General features: G+C 45.6%; 1 protein-coding gene across 39 annotated transcripts in view; it reads right to left on the bottom strand.

Annotated features, from left to right (window-relative positions):
- Clasp1 (cytoplasmic linker associated protein 1) overlaps positions 1–12,942 on the bottom strand; it is a 221,796-nt gene that overhangs the window by 93,342 nt on the left and 115,512 nt on the right. For all 39 annotated transcript variants that reach the window (XM_041648618.1, XM_041648577.1, XM_041648578.1 and 36 more), the window contains exons 9-10: positions 3,180–3,329; positions 1,162–1,235 (exon numbers count right to left, since the gene is read on the bottom strand). In XM_041648618.1, the coding sequence (XP_041504552.1) occupies positions 1,162–1,235; positions 3,180–3,329 (224 nt within the window). The remainder of the gene's footprint in view (positions 1–1,161; positions 1,236–3,179; positions 3,330–12,942) is intronic.

The following is a 12,942-nucleotide window of genomic DNA, read 5'->3' as shown; positions in this document are numbered from 1 at the left end:
TCAACTCTCACTAACACTTTCAAATCTACTCACTCACCGGTCCTCAATCCTACCGCGAGACTTCAATCAAGAGGCCAAGGATGAACCCAAGCCCGCGGAGCCTGCCACCTGACGGACACTAGGGCCCCCAGGTGGCAAGGAGAGCGGCAGGAGGCGACCTAGCAAGTGCTGCAGGACGTCACAGCACCGCACAGAGAACCAGTCCCAGTCAGAACAGAGAAACAGGCAGAGGGCAGGCCCCAGTCCTTCGTTTGTTAAGTGGAGCATCCAAGATAGTGTAAACCAGGCTTCTACGAACCACACTCTTCGGTGTTTTAGGTGTCAAAACTTAGTTCACATTTCCAAGAAAAAAAATCTTAAATATGTCTTTCCTCTCTAAGCAATGACCAATGCCTCTTTTCTGTGACCCGATAAACTAACTTCCTGCACAGAGACATCTTTCCTGTTCTTCTGGAGATATCAAACAGGACCAGGCCTTCTGTTCTTGTCGGACACTTACAGGGCTCCCACACTCTCTAGTCTGTCCCTGAGGTTTCACACCGCAAGGTAAAGGACTCTGCAGTGGTATCACGCTCTGGAAATGAGTGAGCCCCAAGGCCCACTGTGCGGAACAGTGAGGAGCCGGGGGTGTGACTGACAGGCGGTGGCCCTTTAAGGCCTTTGATCCGTGGAGGAGCAATTCTGAGAAGGTTGTTATGAGAGCCTGAGATGACTCCACCCAGGCCGCTCTCTGCTGGTCTGACAGAAGTTGCCTGCTGTCCCATGGCCATCTACCCGACGCCATGAAGCATTGCTGTCGAGCGTGGTTCTCCAGCCTGCTCTGTACTCTGTACTTTGGGGCTCCAAAGTTATGAGCTGAATGGATCTTCTCACTTTAAAAACCTAGCTGCCTCAGGCATTTCACTGCTGCAACACAGAGCTAACTGATATGGGTACCGGGTTGTGAAAAATGAAATCCAAAGACTTTCTAACTTGGTCTCCAAAAAACAAATTATCTATTTTTCTTGTGTGTGTGTGTATGTGTTGTGTGTGTGTCATATTTATAGGCTCCTGCGGAAGACAGAAGAGGGTGTTATATATGCTGGAGCTGGGGTTACGGGCAATGGTGAGCCATTTCTCGAGTCACTCCTCTGCCTTCAACAGCAGCTCAGACACACTGACCTGCACTACGGGCACATCATCAAAGGCTTTAATGAAGTCCTCTTCATCCACAGCGCCAGCACCTTCTTTTGCAGCTGTTAAAACAAAGATAGCATGAACTTGACACTGTAAAAAACATACTACAGAACTGCACATATACACAACCGAAACTGAATTCTGGAACGCATAAAACAGATTGATTTCACTTATGTGCATGAGCTTGCGTGTAGTTGTGTGCACTGTGCATGGGTGCACACAGAGGCCAGAGGGCACTGGAGCCTCTGAGCTGCTCACAAGCAGTTGTGGACCGCCTGATGTGAGTACCAGATGCCAACTCTGGTCCTCTGCAAGAACAGCCAGTACATTCACCGCTGAGCCATCTCTCTGGTCCCTCACATCTTTAGCTATCAGTTCAAGTTTCTCCCACAAAGCTGAGTTAAAATGCCTTGTAGCCGGGAGGTGGTGGTGCACGTCTTTAATCCCAACAATCAGAAGGCAGTCAGAAGAATCTCTGTGAGTTTGAGGCCAGCCTGGGCTAAAGAGTGAGTTCCAGGATAGTTAGGGCTGTTACATAGAAAAACCCTGCCTCAAAAAACTGGAAGAAAAAAAAATCCTTGTACACTTAAAACAAAGGCAAATCTGGCCCCATGGGGGCTTCCGGAAGGACTGGTGAGGAAAACGTATTTGGATCACATTGAGACTGTCTGACCACTCCATGTAGCCACAGGAAGAAATGCCAGGCATGGGAGTGAACCCCATACGTGACAACTCTGTTGTTTTATTCCCTGTGCTCATCCTTGAAGTGCCAACAGTGACATACATAGATTACCATGTCTGCTCTCTTATCAGACATGTGACTTGCTGTTAGGGCTCTGCTGGACCCACTAGAGAAAATACGACAACAAACGGCCAGCCAGGTGGCAGTAAACGTGCTCGCACGACAAGCAGCGATGCAGAGCCATGCTCCTCGTGCTTTGCCATGGCTGGAGCAGCGAGAGCGTGTGCGTGGGAGGAGCTATGGCCTCTGAGCCCACAGAACCACAGACCAGGAACTTGAATGCACTCGGGGTCATGGTGCTAAGCAAAGGATGAGGGCACAGCTGAGGGCAAAGCAGTGGAGGCTTCGGTGGGGAGGGGCATTAGGGGAAAGCAGAAGGGCAGGTGAGATGGCTTAGCAGACAGAGGAACTTGCCACCAAGGCTGACGATCTGAATTGCTCCCTGAAACCCACATCACAGAAGCAAAGAACTGATGCCCCAAAGTTGTCCTCTGACCTCTGCAATCATGCCCAGGCATACAGATGTGTGTATGTACATACGTGCACACACACACACACACACACACACACACACACACACACACACGGTCTTGATACAGCTTCAAGGGAGGTGAATGAGACACTGACAATATTCCCCTTCATAATAGCTGAAGAGATGGTTCAGAGGTCAAGAGCATTTACTGCTCTTGCACAGAACCCAGACTGGTTTACAATCATCTGTAACTCCAGTTCCAGGGGACCTTATGCAGCAGGAACAAGATATGTACACAGTGGCACGCATACATACTAGCAAACATTCATGCACATAAAACCAAAGTAAATCAATCTTTTAAAATGTGAATTTTATGTTAAATAAACTCAAAAGTAAAAACAACTAGCAAGAATAACCAACATATGAAGCAAAGTAACGCTGTTCTTCCTGTGGCCAACACGGCTTCCAGGGCAGGATGCTTGGGCTGGAGAGGCACAGCAGCACCTTGTGGATCCAGTCAGGATACTGTCATTCCAGGACAGACCACCAGAGGGCAGCACTCCTGCGCCTCCTCCCTCAGGCTTTCACTGAGCCTACTCTGGCTTTCACAGCTGTGGCATCTAAACTGCATAGCAGCTCATCGGCATCAACAGAAGTACCAGGCCAATCAAAGACTGCAAGCAAGAATGTGCCCGCGGGGCGAGTTCATGCCTAGGGGCATGGTAGGCAAGTACGATGACAAAAGATCCCAGAACACCACACAGGATGTCACACAGGATGTGGTCTTACCTGAAGACTTAGATCCAAGACTGGATGACACCAGCCGACGGGTCCCCATGCTAACATTCCTTCGGGAACTAGATGGAGCCTTGGATGAGGAGGAGCTGGCAGAAGAAGGCCTGTTTCCATCCACAGAATCCTCATCGTCAAAATTCTTATCTAAAACAGAAGCACAGAAGCCACAGTTAAAAACTATGTTTTCACTGGGTGATGATGGTGGCGCACGCCTTTAACCCCAGCACTCGAGAGGCACAGGCAGGTGGAGCTCTGTGAATTCAAGGTCAGCCTGTTCTACAAATCAAGTTCCAGGATAGTCAGGGCTGTTATACTGAGAAACCTTGTCTCAAAAAACCAAAAAATCAAAACAAAATTCTATGTTTTCACCTATACGTAGAACAATCATCAGTTTTAAAAACACAGGTTTGCATGACTGACTGGTATGTAAGGTCCTGGGAAAGCCTAGAATGCAACCGCGAAGATGGTGTTTACCTTCAGGGAGCTAGAATGCTCACCCACTCCGATCCTTTCTCTACACATTTTTTCCCATTTGTAGGTTTTAGTGTGTGTGTGTGTGTGTGTGTGTGTGTGTGCATGCACATGCACAAATGCAGACACACAGTGCATATGAGGACAGTCTCAAATGTCTGCTCACCTCCCACCTTGTTTGACAGGGATGGTCTTCTGTGTTTTTCCACTGCTGTCCCATGAACCTCTGGCTCCCATCTCCTCACAGGAGTGCTGGATTACAAAGGTTTGTGCTATTTGTTCAGCTTTTATGTGGGTTCTGGGGATTTGAACTCAAGTTCTCATACTTGAACTCCAAGTGCTTTATGCACTGAGACATCTCCCTAACCCCATCACCACCACACAAATACAGGGTCTTGCTCTATAGCCCAAGCTGGCCTCAAATTCATGATCCTGAAAGTCAGGATTACTGGTGTGTGCCATCACGCCTTAGAGCACATGCATTTTTAAAAAAATTATAGCTGGACAATACACCTCCTTAAAATACTAATTTATTTCAATTTTTTTCTTGTGACAAAGCTATTTTTAACGGCTGTAAAGTATTGTGGGTGGAAATGTCTCACTAAAACAGCTCCTGTCAGGTAGTTTAGCTACATAATACCTCACCATTAGAGAGACAGGGTTGTAAACTGGCCAAGATGACTCGGTGGGTAGAGCCACCTGCCACCGTGCCCAGTGACCTGAATTGGATCCCCAATATCCATATGTTGAGGGGACAGAACTAACACACACAAACTGTCCTCTGACCTCCACAGAAGCACCATGGCACCCATACTCATGAGTATGCGCGTGTGCACACACAAAAAATAAGTAAATAAACAAAAATGTAAAAACAGAGAAGAAAATATGACTGGAACAAACACCTTCCAATAACTAGTTTTTTGTTGGAATTTTAACCAATTTTATTACTGGGTCAAACCGCATGAAAGTGCTTACTGGTACGGCTACGTTTATCCTCTAAAAGCCAGAGAAGTGCTCGTTTGCCTGGAAAGTCAAGGAAGTGCCATCCTGCCCCACCTCTATCATCACCGGTTACCGTTCACAAGCATGCCAGTTAGATGGAGGAAAAGCATGCTTTCTGGGCTGCGTTTCCTTTTATGGAGCAGAGTATGTTTTCACTACACTGTTCTGTTCAAACCTCCACACCAGCAAGGCTTATTACCTCCTCTGCCGCATTCAAAATTCAAAAGAAAACATATCTGTGGTTCTCAAAATGCAGTCTATTTATACTCATTTTAGATTTGTTTTATTATTATTATATTATTATTATTATTGTATGTGGGTGGCCATGCACGTGCCATGGTACACACGTGGTCAGAGGACAACTTTTGGGAAATAGTTCTCTGTTCCACTGTGGGCTGGGGGATGAATTCAGGGTGTCAGGCTTAGAGCAAGCACTTTATACTGAACTGCCTCGCCAGCCCTATTTATAAATACTTTAATTATACAAATTAAAGTTTATGAACCAAATCCCAAGGGCTTGTGCGTCATTCAGGATGCTAACATGAACTTGGAGAGAATAAGAAGGAAAAGGAAGACTAACATCAGTCAGCTAACAATGGCTGCCGAGACAGAAGATAGAGTAACACATGGCAGAGGGCAGGCAAGGGCTCAGCAGGTAGACACTGGCTGCCAAGCCTAACAGTCTGAGTCAATCATGGAACACACATGGAACTGGTCATCACAAGTTGTCTTCTAACCTTCACATGTGTTCCACAGCACTGCCTATGTGCATGGGTGTATACACACACACCAAAAAAAGTTACAACACAATGAGTGGCACCTAATAAAAACTGATCATTGGCCTCCATAAATACATGCACAAATTAAAAGGAGGCAATGCCCAATTAAATTCCTTTACATTTACATGCACACACACATTTATTTAGCAAGTTTATAAAATAGTGGGTTTTTCAGACACTCTTACAGTTGGTTATCCCTTTTCCAAGTTATGTGGGCTAATTCCTCTGGAACTGATGGTCAGAGGTGTCCCACAGACCCCCAAAGCAATAAAGACTATAGTCATTCTCTTGACTGTCTACGAGAACTTGATGGTAAACCCTCTCACTGCAGACATATGGCATGGAGATATCACTTTGTACTGACAGGAAGCTTCCTCCCTAGTGGCTAGTACTAGAAAGTGCTGTGGAGGCTGCTGGAGTTGGCAGGGGGTCAGAAAGAGTCTTACTGGGCTATGAACCAAGTGACTATAATAATGACCAGCGTCACAAGATAGCCCATGGGTACAATAGTGGCATGAATGTTATGGAGTTACCAAGTACTTTCTAATTAGATATCAGGCCTGCTCCACAGGAGGAGATGCATGCCTGGTATTGCAAATCTGCCCAAGAACCGAAGGCTGGGCCCTAGCTCACAGGCCTCAGGGGGTGGACCTATAGCTATTATTTTGTTAAATGAATACAGTATCAATCTGTTGTCTAAATTCTTATCTTTCTACTGATGGATTAGTGCAGTTCTCAGATCTCAACAAAGAAATTTCTTTGTGCAGTGGGTGATGGTTAACACAGAAATGTGCAACTCACCAAAGCACAAAGACTAAATGACTGGAGAGTGTCCCGAACTGAGATTAGACTGGAGCAAAGCCGCATCTACTGCAAGTAACAGGACCACTGCACAAGACCCACACAAGATCAAGCCAGCCAGCACTCCAGCATGGAGTCCCACTGCAACTGAGGAGCTGGCTTCTGCAGGGAGGGAACCAGTTCTCCAGAGGAGAGGCTCCAGTGGATGGCCCATCACCACAAGTATACTGGCAGCAGAAACTGAAATTGGAGGGTTATTAAATTAAAAAAAAAAAAAAGACACAAAGTTGGGGGAGCAAAGAGATGGCGGTGCACCTGGGAGGGTTTAACGAGGAGCTGGGGTGAATGTCATCTAAGTATAGTGTATGAATTTCTAAGTAAATAAAATATTAATTTTTTCCAAAGGAGAAGGAGGAGGAAGGAGGGAAAGAGGGAGTGAGTTTGGACAATCAGAAAGGAGCCCAGTTTCAGTAAACTGGAAAATTCTCATCTGTAGAAAGGATCATTCCTTAAAAGGCAAATGGGCCATTTACATAAGTGACTGGCGACAGAGAGGCTCCAGAGATGTCCCAGATGCAGAGAGGTAGTCCTGGGTTCTTGACATATTTCAGTATTGCTCAACTAAATCACAATGCACACTGCTACCTGTTAGCAACTACTTTGTTTTTGTTTTACAAGATAGGATCTCATTATGTAGCTCTGGCTGTCCTGGAACTCACTGTATAGACCAGGTTGGCCTGGAACTCAGAGATCTGGCAGTCTCTGCCCCTGCCTCCTGAGTGCTGGGATCAAAGGCCTCTTCCACTACACCGGGAGTGCCCAGCTTCTTCAGGGTGTCAGCTAAGCAGACGCTCTTGGAGTGAACGTGTGGAAAGGAGTATTTCCAACTGTGCAAGCTTTGCTATCACGCTAGGTTCAGGTTTTCACACACTGGATGCTACCCACAGAAAATGGCCTTCCAGAAATATACATTCTCCTGGCCAGAAGAAAGAACCCATTCTATCTTCAGCCACCAGTGGGCACACGACTTTCCCACAGCTACTCCCGCTGTCTTGATCTCAGGATAGGAACAGGAGTAAACTAACTGAAGCCACCTTCAATTCTTCAAAGTCACTTGAGCCTCATCGCTCCTCCCACAGCACTGGGACAAGACATTCCAAAGGCTTGTGAGGTTTCCACAGAAAGGCAGTGAAGCTCTCGCCTAACCCTCAGTAACTCCCTCCTGGAAAGTCCATTCAAGATAAACCTGAGCTCAAACGGAAAGGTCTGTTGGTGAGAAACAGCAGCAAACCAGTGTGCCTCTTGGAGAGAAGATGAGTCTAAGACAACACAGGAAAAAGAAAAGGCCAAGGTACACAGTCATCTGGGAACTTAGAGCCAAACCAGCAGAATGAGAGCTACCAGTTCAGCATGGCCTCTTGAGAACTGGATCTTAACCAGGAAGTGTGGTGCACCAAGTCCCACACAAATGTCGTGCAGCAAAAATAACGAACAAGGGTCAGCAAGATGTCTTAGCAGCTCAGGGTGGTTGCTGAGCAAGTCCTGAGTTTGATCCCAGGAACCCATTCAAAGGAGGGCAGAATCAGTTTCAGAAAGCTGTCCTCTGACTTCTCCATGTGCATATGTGCACACACACACAATCAACTCCTAAGAGAATAGTCAGAAAGACCATCCCGGGCCTAGAGGTCAGCGGAAATGTCAGTCTGACACAGAAATCAAGTCAGAACTGTAAGATCTGGGTTCTTCTGGAGAGCTTCAACATTTTTATTCAGAAGAAACAAAACATCGAAATGTGTGTTCAATGCTCATCTTCAGGAGGACCAGGACCTAAATGAAGTGGTCTTGTCCTCTCTTAGGGCAGGCTTTGATGGGGGAAGCCCACAGAAGGAAATGTCTGGCTCTCTGAAGCCGATCTGTACCAGTGGTGGGATCCCAGCAGCCTTCTCCTCGCCGTCCTCGAGACAGGAAGAAACAGCAGGGTAGCCTAGTAACTAGAGCACACTCAGCACTCCTGAGGCAGAGAAAGCCCAGAGATGGGCTGCTCTTCCACACATACTCCAGCACCCCTTCTTTCTCCATCTTACACAGATCGAGCCCTCCCAAAGTCTGCTCTTGCACAATTTAAGTCGCATACTCTATCTAGCACATTCCCAGTGCATCCTGGGAAACAGGAGACTGCTGCTAGCTTCTAATTGGCACAGGCACCACGTAGGACACATATATACATGCAAACAAAACTCTACTACTACACATAAAATAAATCTTTAAAAATAATGCAAACAGGCAAACTTCTGTTTCCTTGTCTGAAACAGACAAGAAGTACACTTGTCTGTTTGCATCCAGCGCATGGCTGCACCATGCCAATCCCTGCTCTGCCCTGACAGTACTCAGGTACCTCACCTAACCAGCTATTCACCTCCTCCCAGGTCCGCCCCTTCTTATCTGGACAGACGCCAGTCCTGGCAGAGAGGCAAGGCTCCATCCCACCCATCATGGCAACTGCACCAATCTCCCTGACTGACCAGTGGAGAGGGATCTGTAAGGCTCTGGGAGATGACAGGTGTGATGTGTGTCTCGACTGGACACCCATGTGCTTTAGGTTCCCCTGCTGCAGCCCCGGGCTGTGATCTCATGGTCAGCATTCCTCAGTCTACATTCTGTCCATGTAACTCTGTCCTGATTCTAAGGTCCTACTGCCCTAAGGTTTTAGTTCCATATTGTTCTGGGCCATTCTTGAGTCAATTTCTAAAATTTTAAAAAACATTTAGTTAATTGGTATGTGTCTGTGTGTGCGTGTGTGCATGAGTATGTGCACATGCACGCACACATATGGACAGAGGCCTGTTAGGGACAAAAAATGTTCCTCACACCTGCACAAGGACACAGAAAGGGAGTGCAAACCTTTTCACACCAATCTTGCACTCCCTAGATATGAACTTTCAGCTACTTTTAAGCCCCTCCCAGGGAAACATGACCATTATATAGGCTTACAATCACCCATAGTTCAAAATGCGCACAGGGAAGAACAAGGAGACTTAGCCAAAGCTGTAAGAGGAAAAAAAAAAAGACTCCACTCTCTTTTTTTAGGTGTGTGTGTGTGTGTGTGTGTGTGTGTCTACGCACACATGTGTGGGCAAGCACATGCCACAGAACCTGTGTGGAGTTCAAAGAGCAACTTCATTGAGTAGGTTTATGTTAGGTCCATGGGTGGAATAAGTAGCCAGGCTTGTGCAGCAAAGCCTTCCCTCACTGAATTGTCTTTTCTATCTTGAATTTTGTGCTGTGAGCAATAGCCCAGAGCAGCCTTGAACTCAGCATGCAGTCAAGAATGACTTTCAATTCCCGAGTCCCACCTCCACCTCCCCAGATGCTGGGACCAAAGGTGCATCTACATACCCTGTAAAGATGTAAGTTACTGCTTAAGAATCTAGATGTTTCTCTAATAAACTGCTCTGTGTGAGGGTGTAAGAGTTTGGGTTTGTTTTATTTACCCACCAATTAATGAGTCTGTGTCTTCACAACAATGTTCATTCAAATCTGAGTAATTCCAAGTCTAAGCATTTGAAACGTTGTGCATTCAAGTGATGGTTCTTGGTGGTCAGAAAAGACATGTACTCACTGCAAGAGTCCCGGCTCCTCAGCATCAGCTTGGAGTACTCCAACAGCTGGATGGATTGACGCTGTTCCAATTATTTCCATAATTACAGAGCAAACAGTAACAGACCAAGAATAACTTGGTTCATACTGCATAAAATTGGCTTTCTAAAATTCTTTTGATTGCATCCAGGTACCAGAGCAAGTCAAACTGGGTTTCTTGTTGTCTTTTGTTTAAAGAATTGTCCAGAGATCCTGATGCGTGGCGCAAGCATGGGCCACACAACTACAGGCTAAAACCAGGAAGTGAGCAAAGGGAAGTTTAAGGGGGGGGGGGTCAAGTAGTGGGAGACTGAGAGCATATGTATGGGTGTGTGTGTGATTGCCCTACACCCAGTAAAGGAGATTCTGTAAGAGCTTTGTGAATTACAGTTAACAGGTTACCGAAATAGCTTATGGGATACCTGTCCTCACACAGGATCATTTGTGTATTACCTGGCCTAAACAAATCAAGTGACGGTCCACAGTCCACACCTCCACCATCCCGGCCAGACACCGGCACACTCATCACTGCATTCGGCATTCGGCTTTCCACAGTATCCCACAGCTTCTAAGCCAATTCTAATTCTCCAAATAATAATCTCATTGTCCAACTATGACAGAGGACAGTGTGTAAGAAAGTTCACACCCATCTATAAAGCACCCCAGCTTCCCTCTAAAGCCAGAGGCAATGCATGGCTGTAATTTTAGTACCGCTTAGGTTACACAGTACTAGACTAATAAACTGGATTCACACAAAACCAAATTTCCTTCTATCCCTCCTACAGAAGTCAGCTTTGTTTCATGCAGAAAGCACACCTCAGATCCTCTGTCCAGAACCTTCTGTTCCACTGTCAAAGGCTAACGTTCTAGCTGGGCAGAGAACCTAGCAAGACTGGAATAGATTCTCTCTTATCAGCTCCACGTTAATGAACAAAGCAAAAGAACAGTCAGGGTAGCTTAGACAAGGAATGGGAGACAGTGTTACTGATGTGGAAAGCTACTTTCTTCCTTTGTATGCTCGTTTAAACTCCATGAGGATCTGTTGCATTTTCAGGCATTTTGGTAGGTCCTGGATATATGTGTGAGAAAATCATACTAACTGCACAAATGGAGCTTCCAGAACAAAGTACTGTGCTGTTTGCTTTGTGCATGCTAGCTAAGTGCTCTACTATCAAAGCTGTATTCCAGACAAAATCGCCACATTTCAAACATAGGAATCTACCCTGAAGACCTTATCTTCAAATAATCACATCTCCAGAACTGGACCTCCAAACAACAAAGTTTTGTGGTAGCTTGAATGAGAATGGCCCCTGTAGGCTCAAGCATTTGAATACTCGCTCCCTAGTTGGAGGAACTGTTTGAGAAGGATTAAAAAGTGTAGCACAGGCTTTGAGGTTCTCAAAAGACACATGCAATTCTCAGGGCAAGTAAGTGATCACAATCTCTCTTGTGATCTCTTTCCCTCTCCTTTTTTTCTCTTTCTCTCTTTCCTCTCTCTCTCCCCTAGTGGTTGTAGATCAATCAAGATGTGAGCTCTCAACTGTTCCTTTTATCTACCACCACGGACTCTGACCCTCTGAAACCAGAAGATAAGTTAAATGCTTTCTTTTGTAAACTGCCTTGATCAAGGTGTTTTTATCACAAAAATAGAAAAGCAACCAAACCAAGTTCCCACCCTCTGTCACTCCATAGACCTTCAGGCTGCGGTAGCTGCTGGTGAACGGGCTCTAGGATCCAAATTCTTGTCCTCACGCGTGTGCGGCAAGCACCAGACCCACTGAACGGTTTCTGCAACCTGACAGTGCATCTCTAAAGGAGCATGGGACCTACAGTTTAATAATTCATGGAAAGGAGAGTGTACATAACATAACAAGACAAAAGCAGAGTTCTATATGGATGACGAAAAACTCTGAGTGTAAAATGAAGTTTTAAACAATAAAAACATCAAAACCTAAGACAGTCTGTAAGATGCCATATTAACAAGAACCACTCAGTGCATATTCTTTCACTGATTAAATATTCATCCTCTTTTATACCACAGTACTTATTTTACCTTTGACCTTGAAGGAGTACTGTACCAGGCACTATCAGAGCCCATCAGACGGACAGTCTTCGGGAATGCCACTCTAATGATCAGTGTGGCCATACACTGACCTAAGTCTTCATGACAGCCCCTAGGAGGCACAAGGACAAGAGAGCTGGAAAGCTCAGAGCCAAATTTGGAAACGGCTTCCTAACAAAATGTCAATGGTACTTAGCAGTGAGTACACCAGGAGATACTTCCTCTTTATGCAAATAAACCTTCAGATTCCCCATCTGGGCTTCAATAACCTCAGTCCTCAGGTACCCTTAGGAGTAGCAAAGAACCACACTTCTCCATGAAAAGAGAAAGGGAAATAAAATGGCAATTCAGATAAAGAACAACGGTCTAATAGATATCTCAGTCTTCCACAGCAGCCCCATCTCTACTCCAAAACACAGACTACCTGAATCAGACAAATTCCACGGTGGGATCCCAAAGCCATCATCAGCTACAATCAACCCAACCTCCCGGCTCCTGACTCACTTGGCCCCACTTACCCAAGCCAAAACATGGCTCTTAGCTCTTCAGATTTCTTCTCTCTCTCCCCACAACCTGATTTACCCACCCTAATACTCACTGGCAGCAGGCAAAGCTACTTAGAATTCTCTCACTACCTTCCAATCTCCAGTTCAACCAAAGCCCCATAGATCAGGCCTTTCTTGTCTTACACGTGGGCATCTTAGGAGTTCCTATCACTGAAAATAACCCTGCCGGCTTCCATGACTCTAGTTTTAGCCTTACAAAGTAAATGGCAATGTATGTTTCAAATAAAGAAAACATTTAAAAAAAATATAAGCATACCATCCAAAACCCAGATCAAGTTGTTTGCAAAAATAAAATCAATTCATGCAGTTAATACAATGTGGTTACATAGATTATTATGGGAAGACAAACCAAATCAAAAGCTTCTTCCCAACCTTACTTTCCAGTACTTACACACTTAATATAAACTTTGGGGAAAGTATTGTTATTTGCAGAGTTACTA

The sequence above is a fragment of the Microtus oregoni genome, unplaced genomic scaffold, assembly GCF_018167655.1.
Source record: "Microtus oregoni isolate MIOR12 unplaced genomic scaffold, Mior012 000003F_ref0000135, whole genome shotgun sequence".
Taxonomy (NCBI): domain Eukaryota; kingdom Metazoa; phylum Chordata; class Mammalia; order Rodentia; family Cricetidae; genus Microtus; species Microtus oregoni.
The sequence above is the reverse complement of the archived record's forward strand: the minus strand, read 5'-3'. Positions and strand labels throughout refer to the sequence as shown.